Source organism: Cydia amplana, chromosome 27 (genome assembly GCF_948474715.1).
Source record: "Cydia amplana chromosome 27, ilCydAmpl1.1, whole genome shotgun sequence".
NCBI classification, from domain to species: domain Eukaryota; kingdom Metazoa; phylum Arthropoda; class Insecta; order Lepidoptera; family Tortricidae; genus Cydia; species Cydia amplana.
The window spans coordinates 5,401,177-5,423,883 of NC_086095.1; the positions used below are offsets into that span (position 1 = coordinate 5,401,177).

The following is a 22,707-nucleotide window of genomic DNA, read 5'->3' on the forward strand; positions in this document are numbered from 1 at the left end:
CTATCTTTCCCATAGCGGCAAATTGTAAATGAGCTGGGGCCCGTTTCTCAAAAGCTTGTAACTTGTTATACAAGTGGAAGTCCCTTTCTAACAAAAGCCGTCAAATAGTGACATCCGTTTGTATTACAAGTTACAAGCTTTTGAGAAACGGGCCCCTGGTACCTACATTTTATATTTACCTATATATGGCACTTACCCGAACTATAATTCTGTCGCTGGCACTAGCAGCCACCATAACATCCCCACTAGGGACATGGGCCCTCAGAGCCACCACCAACTGGAAATGCCTCTGGTCAGGGTTTGGTCTTCCCTTCTTCCTCATATTATTATTTGTGGTTTCTGCGAAGTGGAGGCGACCGACGGTCACTTTCGTTCCTTCACGTCTTAGTTCCACTCTGAAAGGAAATTTTTTGGTGAACCAAATACGAAGAATAGAAACAGTAGCTAGGTTATTAAATTGTACAACGGGACTTAATCGCGTATCTAAGTTTTAAGATTTACCTCCGACGTTTCGAGGACGTTAGAAGATGCTGATGTCAACTTAAGCCAGTCTTCTCCGAGACCACGGGGACAACGCCGTCCTCGAAACGTCGGAGGTAAATCTTAAAACTTAGATACGCGATTAAGTCCCGTTGTACAATTTAATAATGTGTAAAAATAAAAAAAGTTTAAATCAGTGTAGTAGCTAGGTTTTTTTTATATACCACATCGGTGGCAAACAAGCATACGGGCCGCCTGATGGTAAGCAGTCGCCGTAGCCTATGGACACCTGCAACTCCAGAGGTGTAACATGCGCGTTGCCGACCTTTTAAAAACCTGTACACTCCTTACTTCCTTCCTTAGGTACTGTTTGTCTCGTATTTATATGACGAGTGATTGTTGATCACGTGATGTTTCTATAGAAAACAAAGTGTCGGACGCCTCGGCCCGGACCCGGACCGTTCTAGCGTGAGTCATCCTTTATCCAACTGATTATTGATTCGGTCTTGTCTCACAGCCTAAATTGGTGAGTAACCTAAATGGTCGCACACAGTGTGGTTTCAAGGAATTTCTGAACGCCCATGCTCTGGCTATGGAAGGAACCAGGGATGTTGCGGATTGCGGATGCCGATTTTTTGACATCCGCGGATGCGGATGTGGATGTCAAGATAGATACATAAAAAACGTCAAATATAACATTTTAGTAATTTTTATTTCAAAAAACCGGCCAAGTGCGAGTCGGACTCGTGTTCCAAGGGTTCCGTACATTAAGTCCCACTCACGCTTGACTGCTCATTTCTAATAGTTTTTTGGCTAATGACTAAATTACCTAGCAGTCTAGCACTTACGCCGATGCTAAGACGTTCCTGTACCGACCTGTTCCACATCCGCATCCGCATTAAACTCCGCATCGATTTTATGCGGATGCGGATGTTGAAAATAATGCGGAAGTTCCGCAGTTGCGGACGCGGATATTCGCAACATCCCTGGAAGGAACTCCTTCCCGACGTTTCCTCAAGTGACTAAAGTATGGAATTCTTCAAATAGCTTAGGGAATCCTACCGGCTGCGCCATGTAAAGTACTGATTTGGGTAGGACGATGTATAGTCAGCAGCAGAAGATGCTAAGCGGGCCAGGTGTTCAAAACCATCTTGACGCGACTTTATTGTTAAGAGAATAAGAGCGTGTCAAGGTAATTCTGAATACTCGCCCGCTTAGCAACTTCTGCTGCTGACTGTATGGAGACCACGAGTGCATTGCTAAGACTGTTTATTCAGAATCTGACCTACCCACATCTCATACATAAGTCTACCCACATATTTGTTTCTAGAAGGAAAATCAGGCATCCAAAGGCTGCGGTAACCGCGTATTCTCAAGAGAGCCATGTGTTTGTCTGCTACCAGTGTAATATTAATATAAAATGCCTATAAATATATTTATTGCCGTGAAAGCTTTACTTACGGTACAGGATGGAAAGGTTTCTTCGTACGGTCGGACTGGCTTTGTTCTACTCTCACTTCTTGACTGGGATCTTCAGCCTGGAAATATGTACTTTTTGTAGTTTTATTTTACTTTTATTTATTTATTTAATAAAATACAGAGTTCTTACATATAGCCCCGCAAAACTCAACAATGAGTATGACTTTGGGGTCATCACTATCATCAGTCTCTATACTGGATCAACCAAATCTTGTCAGTAGTAAAAGGCGGCAAATTTAAAAATCGCGGGTTAGCAACACTGTGTTCAAATAATTCCAAAATCGCGTGTCATCTGTGTGTTATCTGTGGAATGTGGATCGTGAATGACAGCCATCATCTTATTGTTTACATTCTGAATCGTTTCTATTTCAAGAGAAATTTCTGCTGTCACCATTAAATACCAAGATTATGCATGACCTCAAGGAAAGCTAAGGTGCCTACAATGTACAATCATACTCGTTGACGGTAAACATTACTAAAATTTGAGGTTATGATAATTCACTCGAACCATACTCGAACTGACGTATGAAGGGCGGAAAATAAACACGTTTTGGTTCGATGTACATTGCTGCTTTTCCTAGCGCAATTCTGCTCTTTGAGTTTTACATGGTGTTACCCTACTTTAATTTGCAGTACATTGCTACTGACAAGATTTGCTTGACGCACTATAGTTAAGTATGTAACTTAAAATAACTTACCTATAGTAGATAATTAATTACTACAATATACAGGGTGCTTCCTGTAACAAGAGCAATAAATTAAACTGTAGGCTGTACTCCCCAAACTGACCAACATTTATTCAGCAACTTTTGAAAATAACTCATGTTTTGATTTTTATTACACTTTTAAGTTTATTCTAAGACGCAATGTATTGCAAATTTTGTTATGTTTAAAGCGTGACAAGCAACGTCAAACACACTGATGTCAGCGTACATTGAAGGCAATATTTATTTTGTATGAAAAAGAGGAAGTCTAATGGATTCATAATTTTTAAAAGTTGCTTAACAAATGTTGGTCAGTTTGAGGAGTACAGCCTTTAGTTTAATTTATTGCTCCTGTTACAGGAAGCACCCTGTATTATGTTAATGTTTTTTTAACATAGATTTAAATTTAGACTTATTATTTTCACGTCTTATATTTTATAGATTAGAAAGATGACTGACTTGACATTGACACACAATCTCAGTAGACCAGATTAGCATGATTTATAAAATGTGAGTAATCTGAATTTAGACATGTACTCACTTTGACACCATAAAAATGCAACCTAAACCCGCTAATCTTTTTAAACCCCTCGTTAGTCTTGACGTAGTGCGGGTCCCCCTGCATCTGGATCTGGCAGGTGACCTGGAAGTGGTTCTTCTTCTGGCAGACGAAGGCCTCGTCGATCTGGGAGAAGTTGAATCCTTTGTCGGCGCCGACGACGTAAGAGGGGGGTTGGCTGGGGAAAAATACAGTTATGAAGCAAAAGTTGTACCGTAAAATGGGGTTAGTAGGGTTCGCGGGGAGAGTCGGGTTATGAGTGGGAAGAGAAGGGATGAAAGGGGGGTGAGGCTACTATTCCAATTTAAAATGGAGCTATAGTAATACGGATAATAAAAAAAATCGATCCAACAATCTTCCAAAATCACCTTTGTATGAAATCCCATCTCACCCCAATTACGAGGGACTACGGGGTGAGGTGGGATTTCCTGTTTATCGTCAAAATTATGAAATGGAACTACCCAAAATAAAATAAAAACTAAAATACAAACGTCCGGAACACTTATTCAGTTTGCATATGCAAAAATAAAATGTTATCGAGGTTTCAATGTCAGTTTGGCCCCTACTCACCCCATTTTACACTTTGTTTCAACAAAGTATCTATCACATGAGTATAAATACAGTCTCCATCAAATATATCGGAGCGGCTAAGGCGCTCACAAATATCTGAACACGCCTATTGTCAGGGAGTTAAAGTGCGTGTTCAGATATTGTGAACACCTTTGTCGCTCCGATCTGATGCCCTACGTTCAACTCCACCTGGGTTTATTCGTCAAATAGATCCTCCCGTAAGTCTTAGGACTTAACGTTGGATTGACATAAACCTTTATGAAAAAGTTAAACCAGGGATGCAGTTAGTCTGTTCTGCAGTGGTCTATAGATGAGTACCTAGAAGCTAATAAAATTGTATAGTTGCACAATCTCTCAGAAGTATATCAGATTCACTGATAGATAAATAGATAATCATTTATTTGACAGCTGCAAAAACACACAATATAAATTACAAAAACAATAACCAAAAAGATAAAATAAAAAACAAAACAGCGATTACACTAACAAAGACAATTAAATTACAAAGAAAATACCACAACAGAAACGAGCCAGAAATGTGTACACAAGTAAGAGTTCATAAAAGTGCATACAAACTGTGTGCATTGCAGCAGGACAAAAGGGTTACGGCTCAGTGATACGCTTAGCTCTCTCGAGCACTGTCTTTGGTCACTGTAGGAGCTCATGAACAAAGTTTAAATGGCATATTCCGCATATTACAAGTTGGATATACTTACAGAGGTTTCAGGTTGCAGTCATACAGCGTGTGCCACAAGTTCTGCTGGAAGGGCGCGAATCTGATGCACTGGAGGGGCACGTCATCTCCTGCCTCTGATCCGTCCACGGAAGGTGGCGCTGGGCGGACGTGCGTTTCTGGAGACAGGGCTGCTGAAATATATAAAAGCGGATTTTTTTTATGTGATAGGGCCCGATTCGGATTTTGTAATAGATATCTATTAGACATCGCCAAGATACGATAACGATAATATGTTTAAGATCTAACCTGTCAAATTTGACATTTCCGCGATTCTGGAGATACTTTTGAACGATTTCCACAAGATATTACTTAGAGATCTAATTCACATCTAATAGATATCTGACACGATCTATCGTAAAAGTGACATTGGTTGCCCGAATTGCGCTGCAAAAGAGAACTAGTTGAAATCTAAACTATAACGTATCTAGAATGGATCTAGTACGTGTCGTCTCTTGTGAATATCTTGAAGTTCTAATACGGCAGATAGTCAGCAAACGAGCGGGAATGGGAAGCGGTCATCGACGCCCATGGACATAAGCAACATCACAGGAGCCACTTAAGCGTTGCCGACCCTAATAGAATGGCATGGAGTAAAACATAGACATAGGCTTCAGGAATTAGGTCTTACAACATTGGAGGACAGAAGGAAGCGAGGCGATCCTAGTTAGTTCTAGGCATTTTCTGCAAATCGACAACCATTGCGTGAAAAACGAGGTAGCGCTACTCTAACCATACCGCCGGCCTAGACAACGTGACAATCGCTATCGCTTCGACAACGAAACGCTTTGTGTCTCTCTATCACTCTTCCATATTAGTGCGACAGTGACGTTGCGTTTCGATCGCTACGGAGCGTTAGCGATTGTCATGTTGGCTACACGGCCTGGTCCTCCACGAAACCTAGCAATGTATTCAGGTTGCTAACTGCCTCCTTTAAGGATGACTCACGCTAGAACGGTCCGGGTCCGGGCCGAGGCGTCCGACACTTTAGTTTTCAATAGAAAGCATCACGTGATTGCCGATCACCCGTAATAGAAAACGAAGTGTCGAAAGCCGCGGCCCGGACCCGGGCCGTTCTAGCGTGAGTCATCCTTTAGTGTGTCAGTCAGTTTTCCTACAAACTAGGAGTAGACCTTTTTGTGTGACTCTGGGTTAATTGGAAGGTCAGATGGCAGTCGCTTTCGTAAAAACTAGTGCCTACGCCAATTCCTGGGATTAGTTGCCAAGTGGACCCCAGGCTCCCATGAGCCGTGGCCAAAATGCCGGGACAACGCGAGGAAGAAGAAGAATGATAGAAACCAACATTCATCACTGGCCCAGTGACCCAAAAGGATCTTGGCCTCTGACACAAGAGAGCGCCACTCTGCCCTATCCTGCGCCACTTCACGCCAGTTGGGTCCGAGGGCGGACAGGTCTTTTTGGGCCTCGTCACTCCAGCGGTACCTGGGACGCCCAGACGGACGTTTTCCGTCAAGTTACCTGAAACGTAGCTTCAGAAACCAAGATACCTGGACTTAAAGGGCCAGGGTCAGATTTTAAAGGGTCGGTAACGTGCATGTAACACCTCTGGAGTTGCAGGCGTCCATAGGCTACGGTGACTGCTTACCATCAGGCGGCCCGTATGCCTGTTTGCCACCGATGTGGTATAAAAAAAACTTATATCGACCCAACATACCTGGTTCACACTTGACTTGAGAAGCATCTTGCGAGTGCTTCCTCTTCTTGGTGGTTGGTTCTTGTAGGGTGGTGTAGACCGGTGTTAAGGTCTCATGGCCGAGGGTCACCAGTTGAGGGCTGATGATGGTCTGGTCTAGCTCCGGGAGGTCTACTCGCATTTGGTTGTACCTGGAAGGAAATGTCCTGGTAATGATATTTAAACAATACAAGGGGTACTAGGAGCCAGGTGTGATGCAAGATTAACCTTTTGGACGCCAATGACCGATATATCCGCACCGTAGGTTCAACGCCAAAGACCGATTAATCGGTCACAGATCACAGAGCAACATAGACCTACGTGCATATGCATAAAGTTCAATTTCAGTTTTGACACTTCGGTGACGTGGCGTCAGCGTGACAGGTTTTGTGTTTGACACGGCGTCGAAAAGGTTAAGGCGCGTACCGGGTTAATACCTATTATACGTAAGGTAAATGTGGCGAAGACCGTCTATGAGTGAATATCGTGTACAAGCTCTTTCGTCGCTTTTAACTTTTGCGTTTGTACCATAAAGAAATAAATATAAGTAAAGAAAGAGTGGTAACTCCATACATCAGTTCTCTTACCAAAACGAGAGTTATTTCGTAGTCGACATCTAACGTCAAGTAGCGGACATTATCAGTTCTGCTAGTTGACAATAGATGGCGCGGCAAACTAAAACTGTCATGCTCGAAAATTTTTAGCTAACATTATTTATAACCTTAGCCTTGGAACGAGTGAACTCATGCTAAGGCCGCATTCCACAGAAACTAAACAACAGAGGATCTCACCTCTCACCTTACTGCCGCGCCCTTTCACTCACACTACAGCCTTTAATCTTACCTAGGATAGATCCCCTCCAGTCTCCCCCCCAGCTCCACCTCCCCCGGCATCACCACCACATCCAGGTTGTCTTTCAACTCCTCGTACATGTAGTCTCCTGGCACCAGCTCCTGCAGGTGAGAGGGGACCACGTATTCTGGCAGCACCGGTATGTGGGTGGTGTCGGGACTGTAGGGGTTCTCCGAGCCAGAGTCGGGGGGGCTTTCGGGGAGTTGGTGGTTCCTGAAAATGAAAAAAATAATAATTATAGGACATTATTACACAAATTGACTAAGCCCCACGGTAAGCTCAAGAAAGCTTGTGTTGCGGGTACTCAGACAACGATAGATATAATATACAAATACTTAAATACATAGAAAACAACCATGACTCGGGGACAAATATCTGAATATTCAAATATTTAAATATTGAAGTGAAAACTTCTTTAGCGGCGCTGTGCACTTTTTGAGGTTGGGAAAAAAAGTTAAACTCGCGTGACATCACGTGACCGTAAGACGGATCTGTTACATGTAATGTCATTGAGTTTTTCTTTATTGATTTAAATGCCATCTACTTAGTGAGTTTCGCTCTAACTGGTATTAATATAACTTGAGTACTAACAGTGATGTGCTTAGAGGTTTCAAGTAATGCGACGAAATAACGCTAGATGGCGTTAACCTCAATTATACATAGTGCATTTTGCACTAGTCATTGAGTTGTCACTTCTGCCAGCACTCCATGAGGGCAACCCGTTCTTTTTTTAGTTAGAGTTTAGAACTAAGATTAAGAGACAGGAATCAGTAATCAACTACTTAATCAGGAATCTGAGGCCAGGGATCAGGAATCAGAGGTCAGGGTTCAGGAATCAGGAACCAGGAATTAGGAATCAAGAATCACGGAATCAGTGATCAGGAATCAAAAATCAGGAATCAATAATTAAGGATTAAGATTGAAGAATGGGGAATAAAGAATTAGGAATTATAAATTGAGAAATTAGAATTTACAGTCCAGTTTTTAGAATTTAAATACAACAATCCAATGCCACTCAGCACCTCTGCATTACTTTCTTTAAGTACCTATCTTCTATCCTAGCTTTTTTTTTATTATTACACTCTTACCCAAGCCTCCGGTCCGGCGGGTAGTCCCCCACGGGCGCCATGTAGGCCTCCAGTTCGTCGATGAGACCCGGACCTGAAACAATTAACAGTTTAATTATAACAATTTATCAATTTTGTTCGTTGTTCGATAAAAACGCTAGTAGACGGAATAGTCCGTATGACGGAAAGAGACAAATTGACCTTACGCATTTCTTTACAGCCATTTTGGCTACGGAACCCTAAAACATGATCCTTCCCATAGTCAGGTAAAAACACTAAAAAACATAGAGAAATATGAGTAAAAAAAGAGGGGTAGGTAACTCCATACATCAGTTCTCTTACCAAAACGCGAGTCACTTCGTAGTCGACATCTATCGTCAAGTAGTGGAATTATCAGTAGGTACCGCTACTTGACACCAGATGTCACAAATGTCGCTACTGAAAATTGTTGAGCATTAGAGTTTGGTTTTGCCGCGACATCTATTGTCAACTAGCAGTACTGATAATGTCCGCTACTTGACGCTAGATGTCGACTACGAAATAACTAGCGTATTTGTATGAAAACTGATGTATGGAGATGGAGTTACCACTCTTTCTTTACTTATATTTCTCTATGCTAAAAACTGATGAACTATGGAACTGCGCATTAACCGAACTATATTCAACATGTCAACCTGTTTTCCACCCCATATCATTTACGTTAAATCACACGGTTGACCGAACACACCCCCTTAACTACGCAAATTTAAACGTTGTATAAATTCTGGCCACCCTGTATAAAAAAACCGGCCAAGTGCGAGTCGGACTCGCGTTCCAAGGGTTGCGTCCATTAAGTCCGATTCACGCTTGACTGCACATTTCTAATAGGTTTTCCTGTCATGTATAGATAAAAAACTATTTAGTGTATTTTTTTTTTCAAAATTGTAGACCTTTAGTTTTGGAGATATAGGACCTCCCCCCTTGTGTGTGAATGTCGGATGTCGGTGAATGGTTGGATAGACAGACAGACGCACTAGTGATCCTATAAGGGTTCCGTTTTTTCCTTTAGAGGTTCGGAACCCTAATATACAGGGTGACCACAGAATGTAGGTACTTCCCGCGAGGCTCTACAGTAGGTATGGGGTTCTTCAAAAAATGAGTGTACAGGTTATTAAAGGGTCGGCAACGCGCATGTAACACCTCTGGAGGCCGGCGTCCATATGCTACGGTGACAGCTTTCCATCAGGCGGGCCGTATGCTTGTTTATCATCGACGTGGTAAAAAAAGATTGTTTATTCGTCTTTTCTGTCTTCATCTAATATAATCTTATAGAATAGGGTATTTGCCTGTATTTAAAATAAATATTTTTTTTCTTATTTTACTATTTTAAAAGCCCTATAAAATTATAAAGAGTAGGTGATTTGATTGTGACGTCACATGCTAGTGTTTCATACAAATTCCATAGTAGCAAAATCGTTTTGACAGTTCTAAAAAAGAAACTGATTTGACTAGTAGTCAAATACCCTGTACTAGTTAATAAATTGCGCATTGCTCGAACTATATTCATAAACACCTGTCTTCCACCCCATATCGTTTAAGTTATCGTGTACCTACGCTAATGACAAATCACACGGTTGACTGAACACACCCCCTCGATTACGCAAATCTAAACGATTTTACTACAGGGTGCACAGAGTTTAAGAATAATAAATAAACATTCGTTTTTTCAATATTTTTTTCTTTGGATTTCTAGTTTATTCCGACCAGAATAAGGAGCTTTTCAAACCTACTATTTTTTATCAAAATCTGTCAAAAAATAAAATTAACAAAAATATTAAAAATGACCCAAAAGGCAAAAAAACCCGCGTGCCGACCATATCTTCCGTCGCAAATTTCACGCGGCGCGCCATATCTTTTCTTTCCTTCTAATTCCAGGTTTTACGGCTCTTAAATAAATCTACATCTCGTATATTTTACATGCTTTGACATACGTTTGTTTTTATTATAGAAAATGCCTCATTGTGCAATTAAAAAGTTGTTTAACATAAATAAGTGGCTATCGTGACATCATATTTAAATAAATATATATTACTTATGCAAAAATCGGCATGCTTTGTCATATCATCATATATCATTGAAGTTGCTTGTTATTCGCTAGACTCGCATACCTATTAGTGCGAGCGAGATGTACTTATAGAAAATAAGTTACGTAGACGTTAGCGAATATTATGTCAGTTCGACACTGCTAAGCTAAGCGGCGGTATGGCAGACAGATCTGCAAAGTACAGTCAAATATCAAAAGTGCGACCAAATTGGAATGATGGCAAAAGACATTGGAAGTATTGAATTCAGAAATAATATGTGATTGCGCAAATTATTTGCATTTTAGGGTTCCGTACCTCAAAAGGAAAAAAACGGAACCCTTATAGAATCACTCGTGCGTCTGTCTGTCCGTCTGTCACAGCCTATTTTCTCAGAAACTACTGGACCAATTAAGTTAAAAATTTGGTACATATATGTAAATTAGTGACCCAAAGATGGACATGTAACGACTTTTTCAAAAACTTCGCTCACTGAACCTGCGGGGCCTTAAGTGTAAGCGTTATTCTAGATCTGTGAGTGACACTAATGAGTAAGTTTTATTGATATAGGAAATGCTCGGAACTAATTCAAGCGTTCGGAATTGTTACATAGTTTTACATTATTTATTTTATTTTATTAATCCACGTGTTTGTTGTATTACGAGCAGTAGGTAATATTGGGTAAGTAATAGAACGTATACAAACCTATAATATATTGCTCAGAATATATAAATTCAATTAGTATAATTTTGAATGACATAACGTGCAATAAGTATAACGTGTGATACGTATAACAATGAATTCTATAATTTTATAACGTATAATGAACTTTACATATAATATCGTTTATGATAAGTATAAAAAGATATAACGTTGAAATAATATAATATACAAAACAAATACCACGCAATAAACCTAACCTTTTATTTTAAATTTTTAAGGGGGGGTAACCTAGTTCTAACCTAACCTAACGTACTTTTAAGGTAGCAGTTTCTTTCTCTGAGGGTTCACAGTTCTAACCTAACCGAACCTACTTTTCTGGTAGCAGTTTTTTCTGTGGGGGGTCACAGTTCTAACCTAACCTAACCTATTTTTATGTTAGCAGTGTCTTTTTCTGTGCGGTAACAGTTCTAACCTAACCTACTTTTCTGGTAGCAGTTTCTTTTTCTGGGGAGTCACAGTTCTAACCTAACCTAACCTACTTTTCTGGTAGCAGTTTCTTTTTCTGGGGAGTCACAGTTCTAACGTAACCTAACCTACTTTTCTGACAGTAATTAGTTTCGATGACCTATGAGCTATCCAAATAATTTTACTGATGTCTTGTTCAGATACTTATATGAGATGTTATTCATTATTTTAATTTATATGCATAATGAATGTTATATTAAATATAATTAGTTTATTTGTATGTTATACCAAACACCGGTATGTATATTGTATGTTATATTATTTTTATGTTATACTTAATTGAAAATATAGATTTAGTGCATTATACATAAGATAAGTATACGTTTTGAACGTTTGTAAATTGAAATTATACGAAAAGTGCGTATTCATTATGATACGCACCCGGTAATATTCGCTTGTGTGTGTTGATATAATACCATTTGATATACATACTATAGGCCGTGTGGTGGCCGGCTTTAGAATAGCGCCAACCCTAACATAGGATAAGGGTGTCGTACGAGGCGACTAAGTCCACAAAAGCAGCAAGAAGGTATTTCGTTGCAGGGAGATGGTCCTCTTAACATTGGTTTGCAATCCATCTAGGAGAAGGATACTCTAAAATAAAACCCGGAATGGAGTTTCCGTAAGGCGCGAGTAGGGTCCAACCTGAAATAAGCGGCAGATTCCTGCAGCCGACCTGTCTCCACACGTATTGGCTCGCCTTTCCTGCGGGATAAGACAGTGAAGCCGAGAGGGTAATGCAGGTGCTGGGCATCCCTGCGTTTCCTTAATTTCGTCCCAGGCGGTGTAATAGGATATATCTCCGGTTTTACACCATAAATTGTCTGCAATAGACGATATAAGGCCAATGATGATGACATACTATGAACATTATGAACGTAGTTTAACAATACAATATAAATTTTTCTAACTTCCATAGTAACAGTCATGGTTAGTTTTGGAATAAGGTGTCTTAGAATGTATCTACACGAATAATTAATTAGGTTAGGTTAGGTTCATAATTTTAGCTTTTTTTCACAATACCAAGAAAAATGTATTAGGTAATTACTAATTACATATGGCGCCCTTAATACAAAATGGCATTCTGAGTCAGTTAACTAATTTTCATTTTCAAAATAATTTCTATATATGGTATGCAATGAATGTTGATTGTTGAGACCCTGTTTCCGGTCACCCTGTATAGCTAATTTGTTTAATAAGTTGTGTGAAGTAAACGCCCCTGCTGATCCAGTGATCCGTGAAACTTATAGATAAAGGGAAAATTGGCATCTGCTGGGTAATAACTGAAAATAATGAACTATTATTTTGTATGATTAGTCATTAATCCTTTAAATTTTAAATTCTTTTTAGGGTTCCGTACCCAAAGGGTAATAACAGGACCCTATTACTAAGACTCCACTGTCCGTCTGTCCGTCTGTCTGTCTGTCTGTCCGTCTGTCTGTCCGTCTGTCTGTCCGTCTGCCTGTCCGTCTGTCTGTCCGTCTGTCTGTCCGTCTGTCTGTCCGTCTGTCTGTCACCAGGCTGTATCTCATGAACCGTGATAGCCAGACTTGAAATTTTACAGAAGATGTGTATTGTGCCGGTTGCCGGCGTTGCCGCTATAACAAAAAATACTAAAAACCGGTCAAGTGCGAGTCGGATTCGCGTTCCAAGGGTTCCGTACATTGCCCAATTTTTAACAATGTATTTTTTTATGTGCCTGTATCGGCCCTGGCCCCGTAGACAACATACCAATCGCTAACGCTACGTAGCGAAAGAAACGCAACTGTCACTGTCACACTAATATAGAAGAGTGACAGAGACCACAAAGAGATTCGATAGCGACGTATTAGCGCTCCTATTATGACTTAGTATAAAAGCACGACCGATTATTAAATTTCACTTGACTTAACGTAAATGGGTTACTTACACGAGATTGTTTAATAAAAACAACTGGAGAGGCTTAAAAACTAGAGATGCCCCGAATAGTGGTTTTGGCCGAATACCGAATACCGAATATTCGGCCCCTCTCTCGGCCGAATACCCAATATTCGGCGACCGAATAATCGGCATGACATGCGAACATTCTGAGTCACAATTATTATGAAAACTGATCGCTAACAAAGCTCAACGTTAGATAACGTTAGCTAAGATATATTTTTCTTGAACAGCATTAATGAATAGAGTCAAACAAAACAGACTCATGATAAAAATAAAATGTTTTTTAATCAACAAATGCTCAAAAAAGGGTCCTCGTATTTAACAACTTTCCAAGAACACATTCTAAATATACCTACATAGTTTTTGATTATTTTTATTGTGCAATTTTTCTTTTTAAGTAGGTGCAACAGGTATTTGGTATTCGGCCGAATAGTAGGCAATATTCAGCCGAATACCGAATATTCGGCAAAGTGGCCGAATAGGCCGAATACTGAATAGTTGCCGAATATTCGTGGCATCTCTATTAAAAACATTTTTATAATTAGTTTTTTTCACGAGTAACTATCGCGGTAATCGAAGACAATATTTTCTTAAGTTTTTATACCTATTGTATTGACGTGACAATATACTATATAGTAACAAGAAACACTATATTTTTAACAAAAAACAAGCTAAAAAAGTCAACATTTCGTCAACTTTATTATCTTAACAACTACACTTTTTGTGCACTATGAAAATCAATCAGCTGAATCACAGAGAGTGAAAGGCCGGTTCATTGTCTGCTCATACATCACTAAAACGCACTAGCATATAGCTATAGAAAAATACACTTTAACGCGGTAGTCGCTTAAGACCTTCTTTAAAAAAATCTTATATAAAATAGACGCTAAACGACATAAGCGCCTATTACAATAGAGTATTATTTACTTAATCCGACGCATATATTCATCCGTTCTTTTTATATTTTGCGCTCCGTGCTACTAGACGGCAAAACATACTAACGACTATGAATTTCATATGTACTTACGACTTTTTGGAGTTGGAGTGATAGAGCTATGCGTTCAGAGACAAAATTATATGTTTTAGATGACGCATCTCACGAAAGGTGAGTGGATTTTAAGATTAGACTTTAGCACTATGAAAGTAAGGGTTAAAATTGTATGCTTGTGAAATGCATTGCGTTGATAAGTTTAAGTTTGTGTTAGGACAATAAACTTTTATTGGTGGTTACGTATAAAACGTAATGTTTACGTGTTGCGAATGTGACTAGTCAATTATAGAGACTGTATTATTGAAGTCCTTACGCTGAATATGCAGATGCAATACATAGGTATACATAGTTTTACCTGCGTCAAGTCAGTAGTGAAATAAATTAGACAACGCCAATAAACGCTACCTTTTAATGGACAACCTGTATAGGTCAGTCAGCAGCAGAAGTTGCTAAGCGGGCGAGATGTTCAAAATGATCTTGACGCGACTTTATTGTTAAGAGAATAAGAGCGTGTCCAGGTAATTTTGAACACCTCGCCCGCTTAGCAACTTCTGCTGCTGACTGTACATGGTGTGTCAGATCGGTCATACAATTTTGTACGACATTTTAGACTATTTATAGTATACAGTATGTATCAGAACGAAGGGCAAAGAAAGAGACCCATTAAATGTTTTGGTCATACTGAGCAACTTTTACTGTGGGACCAACCCCGACAACGCGGAAAAAAATTGACTCTCCCATAGGAAATTTCAACATCAGACCAGCAAAATCTATGAAACATCCAATTTTTTTTCCGCGGGTTGGTCCCATAGTAAAAGTTGCTCAGTGTGATGTATAAACTGTTATTCAATAAAATTTTCATTATTTCCGTTTAATATATATAAGTATCAGATAATCATTTCAGCGAAACGACGTACATCGATTCCCATTTGAACCTTGAACGCTTCAAAATTCCATGTTTGTCATCAAAATTACCACAGTTACAAAACGTCAAACATTTCGACATCACAAAACATACGACATTTCGTTTCTAGCGTTTATTAACGTAACTTCATTCAAAAGGGGCTTAAGCACCTAAATGTTAATCATATATGTATATATGTGTATGTGTTAAGCAGATATGACGTTTTGTCTAAAACCGATGCGTTGACGTTAGTGCCCCGTTATCATATATCCGATTTCAGTGCGTAGTACCGAGTTATTTTTGTAAATACCTAATTGGTAGATTAATTCACAATGAGAATTGCAATGACAACAAAGTACGGAGACTTGAAACATGATGCTTGAAACGGTTATTATGATAATTTTGACATAATTTAATATTTAATTAGGTAGGTAGATACGTATGTACCGTACGCGCGTATCGTATCCGTTGGCTTGGCCACCTCGAAAGGATGGGTGAAGATCGGGCAGCCAAAATGGCCTACTTGGGTCGACCAACGGAACGCCGTCCTGTTGGTCATCCTAAATATCGTTAGGCGGACAGAGTGGAGGCAGATCTCCGTGAGCTCGGCGTCGGCGAAAGCTGGCGTGATACGGCTCTGGACCGAGCAAAATATGAGTAGGTATTACTATAGCTCCATTTTAAATTGGAATACATTATTTTTGTAGCAGTAGCCTTAAAATGCCATCTCACCCCTTTCATCCCTTCTCTCCCCATTCATAACCCAACTCTCCCCGCGAACCCTACTCACCCCATTTTACGGTATGTAGAGATTAGAGAGTGTCGTTCCTTTATGTAATAGTTCTTCACTATAATATGCATATTATGAACAAGTCAATACGCTCCATTTACCGCGGGCAACTAGTTTCGTTGCCTTATTAGAACTATCATATGGATCAATATCAACAGTCATATATAACTGAAAACGATATACCATGATACCTAGTGTATAAGTATGTATTTACCAAAAATAAATAATACCTACGCCTAAAGGGGCCCACTGATTAACAGTCCGCCGGACGGTATCGGCCCGTCAGTTGTTCGGAACTGTCAACTTTTTGTTCTAGTGGGCCCCTTAAGACCCCCGCAATGGGGTTGGCTGGTCGAAGTATTTAGCAGATGGCGCCATCATAGCTTGCCCTGTCAATCCCTAGAATTGTGTCAATTTTTTTGTTTGTTTAATGCCCTGGATGCCAGCTCTTTAAGCTAATCTCATAGAAAAAGGGGCAAGCTATGATGGCGCCATCTATGCAAACCTTCGACAGTTGCCAAATTGCGAAATTCGGTTTTCGCGTTAGACCCTCAGGTGCGCAGGCGTAGGTAACCTAGTGTGTATAGCCAGCTTTAAGGACTCATTTAGACGGCGCGAGAACTAGCATGCGAGTTTCATTACATTGCGTCATTTGATCGGTCGGCTGAATTGCTGACACCTCAATGGTCCGCAATGTAACTAAAATCGTATACGAGTTCACGCGCCGTCTAGGCTCTCATTTTTAAACGACAGTTAATATGAACATTTAAGTAAAATCGTTGATTATAATTGCGAGGTCTAGTCGGGCTCACACTGTAACATACATTTTGTCGAAAATGGCCAATTTACAATATTTTGTTAAACCGAATTGTACAGTAAATTTATGTAACCAAAGTAACGTCATAAGTTTATAACATTCCATAATGGCCATAAAATCGCTATAAAACACTATTTCCTATAGTATACTAGAATTTATAGGTTTCATATTATATAAAACACCTACCTATCAATAGAGTGATTCTTGAGAAAGGTTTAGGTGTATAATTTGTTAAGGTTTTCTGTAACCCGTGCGAAGCCGGGGCGGGTCGCTAGTTAACTAAAAACGCTATTCTTAGAGTAAAGATTTTAAGTAGTATATGATACCGATGCTTGGAGATTATAAGCAATAGGACGGGCAGTACACTTGTTTGCCACTATCATACAAAAACAATGATAATTGACTGTTTCCAGTTGCACTATACGTTTCAAATGAAAGCGGAACATTTGACGCTTCCGATAGAAAACAAGAATATATTTGCAAACAAATAGGTATTGCGGGCACTTTACTATTCTACTTGTACTTTACTAGGAGAGGTGGCAAACAACCGTACGGCCAGCCTAATAAACAGTAAGACGATAGGGTGAATTTATCCAATACTTTAGTACATTTTTTAAATAAATTTTATTCTTATTCTTATTTCGGGTTATTAGGGTCTACGGTTTATTATTAAACTTAACTATTCACCTTTAAATATCTAAAAAAAACGAATTTACGGATTAGGTACAGTCAGCATCAGTAGCGGATAGAACAATGCGAACAACTCTAATAGGAACAAAAATAAAAATATACCTCTACAGTTCTTAAGAAGGAATATCTCTCAATGTAAACCTTATAAATATCTTAATTAATTAATAAACTACAAATAAACTAATCAAAAAGACCTCCGCGAGCTGTATCGGGTGCAAAGGTGCCCATCACACTGGCCGCGTTGCCACGTTACAATACCCCCATACATTTGACGCGTATTCTCCTTCAGTACTATTGATACTTCCTGATAGTAACATTTTTCCTTTTTAAATTAACGGTTACTTAAATAAAATTACATCTATTTTTATCTATGCAAGTATATTATAATGTAATTAATGAACTGACAAACAATACGCCTAAACGTGCCTAAACTGTTTACAATCCTAATAAGTATTAAGTACTGGAACCCCATTGTAGGGGTTACCCAAGTAAACAAGTATTTGGTTTAGGTTTCAAGTAAACAAGGGAAGCTTAAACATTGCTCATTAATAATATTTGCACGCGTATTGAAACATTTGAAACATTGATTGTCTTTGGTCTTTAACATGGATAAAAATATAAATGTACTTGATGTTCGTTTAAACAGACACAGAAATATCGCGCCGGTAATGGGTTTTTATACAAAATGGCTGGCCAAGGCCAGATAAGTTAACTTGATCGGCACTTTTATCGATAAAATCGGGTGAACTGACACTCTTTTACGGTGTTGCTAAAGTTTGCCCTTACAAATATAATATAGTCTAGTTTCCGAGTGAATAATTTTAAAGGGGCCCACTGATTACCAGTCCGCCGGACGATATCGGCCTGTCAGTTGTTCGGAACTGTGACCTTTTTGTTTTAACTGACAGGCCGATATCGTCCGGCGGACTGTTAATCAGTGGGCCCCTTTTAACAAGGAAATTGACAGATACATCACCCACGTCAAGGCTGCAGCTGTGATGTCGCAACAGTAATGCTGCTACAGTTGCTATCCGAACGTCATCTTTAACAAGTTTAACATATTTAGGGTTCATGGAAAGAACGTGTCTAGTCACTCTGACCTCTCCTGACATCATTTTGAGTTATCGCGGTTTGAAAGAACGATGAACGATTAACCGTATAGGTTTGTTCCTGGTTCGTCGTATTCCTGTTTCGTCAGATTCCTGATTCGTGGTATTCTTATTTCGTCGAAATTATATACATATAAAGTCGTGCAGTAAACCAGATTGCTTGAATAGGCTCTGTATATTGATTTGATTAGCGTTTGTGTATATAAGTTTGCTGTTAAGTTTTGTTTGAATTTTTCGTTTGTAAATATGTTTTCAATTGATATTAAAAACAAAGGTGAAGTCACGGTAATTGCATAGTTTCATTTCATATTGACATTTCGACGAATCAGGAATCCGACGAAACAGGAATACGACGAACCAGGAACAAACCTGAGTGTGGGTGTTTTTAAAATGAGAAATAAGGAGTTATATTTATAATTACAGAGGTAACAGAAGTTGTAACAAATAATTCATTGAGAGCTCTATATTTTGAGATTAAAATCTCATTTTTGAAAAAAATTTACTAGACATGTTATTTCCGTGTACCCTTCATATAAGTCGTGCGTGCTAGACGTGCTGGCAAGTAACTTTCCTTATTTACTTTGGGAAACGACTGTGTATGTTAAATACAAACAAGTTATCTCTTTTGAAGATATTATTATCAGTCGTTTAATTTATTGATTTATCGACAAACAATATAATAGTAGTTTATGCAACAGTGATATAATAAGGGTTCTTAAAATTCAAGGGTCGAAGTTACAAAACGAGACGTAGTCGAGTTTTGTAAAAAAAGACCCGAGAATTTTAAGAACCAATTATGAGCTGTTGCATACATTACTTTTTCTATGACAGCTGCAGCAAAAAAAAAAAAAAAAAAAAGTCGAGTTTTGTAAAAAAAGACCCGAGAATGTTAAGAACCAATTATGAGCTGTTGCATACATTACTATTTCTATGACAGCTGCAGCAAAAAAAAAAAAAAAAAAAAAAAAAAAAAAGAGAGTTATTATTAAAAACAAGAGTTATTATTAAAAAAAAAAGAGTTATTATTAAAAAAAAGAGTTATTATAAAAAAAAAGAGTTATTATTTAAAAAAAAAATGAGTTATTATTTAAAAAAAAAAGAGTTATTATTGTAAATGAAAACATACCTCTTTCAATCAAGATGATCGGAACTTGTATCTTTAAAAAAAATAAAGCAGTTGTATTATACTCATAAGATGACTGCTAGCAGTCATCTTATGAGCCTATAGACAAAGCATTCAAATGACATTGCTTTAGATATCACTGTCAGTCATTTAATTGACACATTTAAGTGCTGGAGTAGAAAAAGTATTGTTTTTAATGGCTTAAAATAACTACTATTATTAATTGAAGTATAATATTATGATCAGGATTATTTTAAGTCAAGGGTTAGACAGAAATTGCACTTACTTTTGTAATATAAAGTAACGACGGTAAGTTTCTAAAATCTTGCAAACAGAAAAAGATTTTTACGCAAAAAAAACTGGTTACTTAATTAAAACAACTTTGAAAGAAACACATAGTCGAAGTTCTTAGACTATAATAGTTTTAAACGCAAAAAAAAACTGAAAGTAGGTAATCTATAAGAATTTTAATTTTTTCTAGTTTTTTAGGATATTTTTTAACTATTTTCTCCTGGACTTCGTTTTGCATTTCTCAGTTTATTTTTAATTTTAGTTTATTAAATCTCTGTACAAGTTGCGGAAAGTGTACAAAAAGTTGGAAAGTTGCAAATTACACTAGAAAAAATGGATTTTAATTTCTCATTAAACAAAATCTTAAGTTTCCGAAAGTATTTCATGTAGAAATTTCGCAATTTCGGAAAGTTTCCGACGGATAATTAAAAGAGTTACCTGGATTTCTCTGCAATCTCCTTAAATTAGTTCCACTGTCCTCCATATGCCAAGAATATTCCATTTTAATTGTCTACAACTCAATCATTTTCAACACATCATTTACGTCCCATCTAATACGAAACCACAAACACACATCACGTTTAAAAACGTCTTTAAATTTAAAAAGTCCAAAAAAATTCCCTATAGTTCAATCCACAGAAAAAAAAACAACAGTAAATTCTTTTTTCGAAAACACTGGCCGGTTATAGAATTATCTTTTTTAAAAAACGACCGTTTGGCGTTTGATCGTTTGAGGCACTGGCGAATTCATCTATTATACCCCTTGCGTGTGAAAGAGTCAGTCATTGGAACGAAGCGTGCGTGCAAGCGGGACGGAGAATATTTTCACTGTTTTTAGGAAAAGCGGTGGGGTTGGAAATTGACCAATGGCTGGGTTTTCTTTTGTTAGGAAAATGGTATTTTTGGTCAAAGGGCGTGTGGATTTGAATATTAGGGCAGTTTTCATGCTACTAAATGTTAGGTGACTTTACAGACATGAATGAATATATATTTTCAGACTGTTTTGTATGTATGTTCGTCACAAAGAATACTAATAATATTTTTATTATTTTAACTTTGATAACAACAGAGTTTTGTTTTGTTTAAATTTTATCAATTACTAGCGACCCGCCCGGCTTCGCACGGGTTAACAAATTATACATAAACCTTCCTCTTGAATCACTCTATCTATTAAAGAAAACCGCATCAAATTCCGTTGCGAAGTTTTAAAGATCTAAGCATATAGACAGACAGACAGACAGACAAGAGGAAGCTACTTTGTTTTATACTATGTTGTGATTAGATAGTTATGATTCATGAACGAGCTGTCCAAACATACAATAAATTCCTGTTGTAAGAACAAAAAAACCGGCCAAGTGCGAGTCGGACTCGCGTTCCAAGTGTTCCGTACATTAAGTCCGACTCACGCTTGACTGCACATTTCTAATTGGTTTTCCTGTCATCTATAGGTAAAGAACTATTTTGTGTATTGTTTATGAAAATATTAGACCCAGTAGTTTCGGAGATAAAGGGGCGGGGGGGGGGGGGGGGGGAATGGTCGGACAGACAGACAGGACGCACGAAGAGGATACGGAACCCTAAAAAGATAGAAACAGGGATTTTCGTTTAACGGGAACAAAAAAAATTGAGTTTTAATGGCATTTGCAATGACAAAATGTCTATTTTCTTTGAGAATATGACGTTTAAAATGACACTTCCTCACTTTGTTCTCTTAAATCAGTGTAAACTTAGTTTTTAAACGGACTCTATCAACAAATTTTGCTTTTTTTGCTATAAATGTAAAAAGTTAAACTAACAAAATATGCACACGAATTGTATGTATGTATAAACTCTTTATTGTACAAAACACAAATTTATGGCACAGGATAGGCAGTACAAAGGCGAACTTATCCCTTTAAGGGATTTCTTCCAGTTAACCTTTGAGTAGATGAGAATAACATTCATCAACCTATCAACCATATACATAAACAATACATAATTCATAAACAATAAATAGATCCATCCTCCCCTCCCGTGTTTACTACCACTTTCTGTCCCCAAACTGTAATATATACAGGGTATAACATACATACGGGGTGTTTTTCAGCCGAAATACTAAGCGACCATTACTATGGGACCAACCTGCTAAAAAAATATTGCCTCTCCTATAAAAGCATCGATATTATGTATGAAACAGCCAATTTTTCTCGCAATTTAGTGGATGATCCATAGTACAGTCAGCAGCAATAGTTGCTAAGCGGGCGAGGTGTTCAAAATGATCTTGACGCGACTTTATTCCTAAGAGAATAAGAGCGCGTCAAGGTTTTGAACACCTCGCCCGCTTAGCAACTATTGCTGCTGACTGTATACAATGTATGACCTGCGGGCTCAGCACGGTTCCATTTTTATCGACTATCACTATGCCCGTCACTTTCGCACTTACATACTTGTTAGAACGTGACAGGCATGGTGATAAACGATAAAAATGCGACCGTGCTACTAGGGCTGAATAATGTATTAAATTGGATATTAGAATTATCCCAAGGGCCTATTTTAATAGTTATTAATTTGGTTTATTAGTACCACCAATGTGGCCAGCCTGCTGGATACACTGCCTGCTGGCGGTGAGTTGGAGGGTGTATTTTATTTGTAGGTTTTTTTTTTGTTTCTTATTAATGTGTATTTTTAGAGTAAGTGAGTTGACGAAG

The 22,707-nt window shown here is 38.3% G+C and overlaps 1 protein-coding gene across 1 annotated transcript in view; it reads right to left on the reverse strand.

The window, feature by feature from the left end:
* Positions 1-20,629, reverse strand: part of LOC134660506 (uncharacterized) — a 40,119-nt gene extending 19,490 nt beyond the window's left edge. The window contains 9 exon segments of the mRNA XM_063516278.1: positions 197-395; positions 1,942-2,018; positions 3,205-3,400; positions 4,509-4,659; positions 6,201-6,385; positions 6,998-7,009; positions 7,047-7,283; positions 8,159-8,231; positions 20,459-20,629. Coding sequence (XP_063372348.1) covers positions 197-395; positions 1,942-2,018; positions 3,205-3,400; positions 4,509-4,659; positions 6,201-6,385; positions 6,998-7,009; positions 7,047-7,283; positions 8,159-8,231; positions 20,459-20,522 — 1,194 coding nt within the window. The 5' untranslated portion in view covers positions 20,523-20,629.
* Between the last annotated feature and the right edge of the window lie 2,078 nt (positions 20,630-22,707).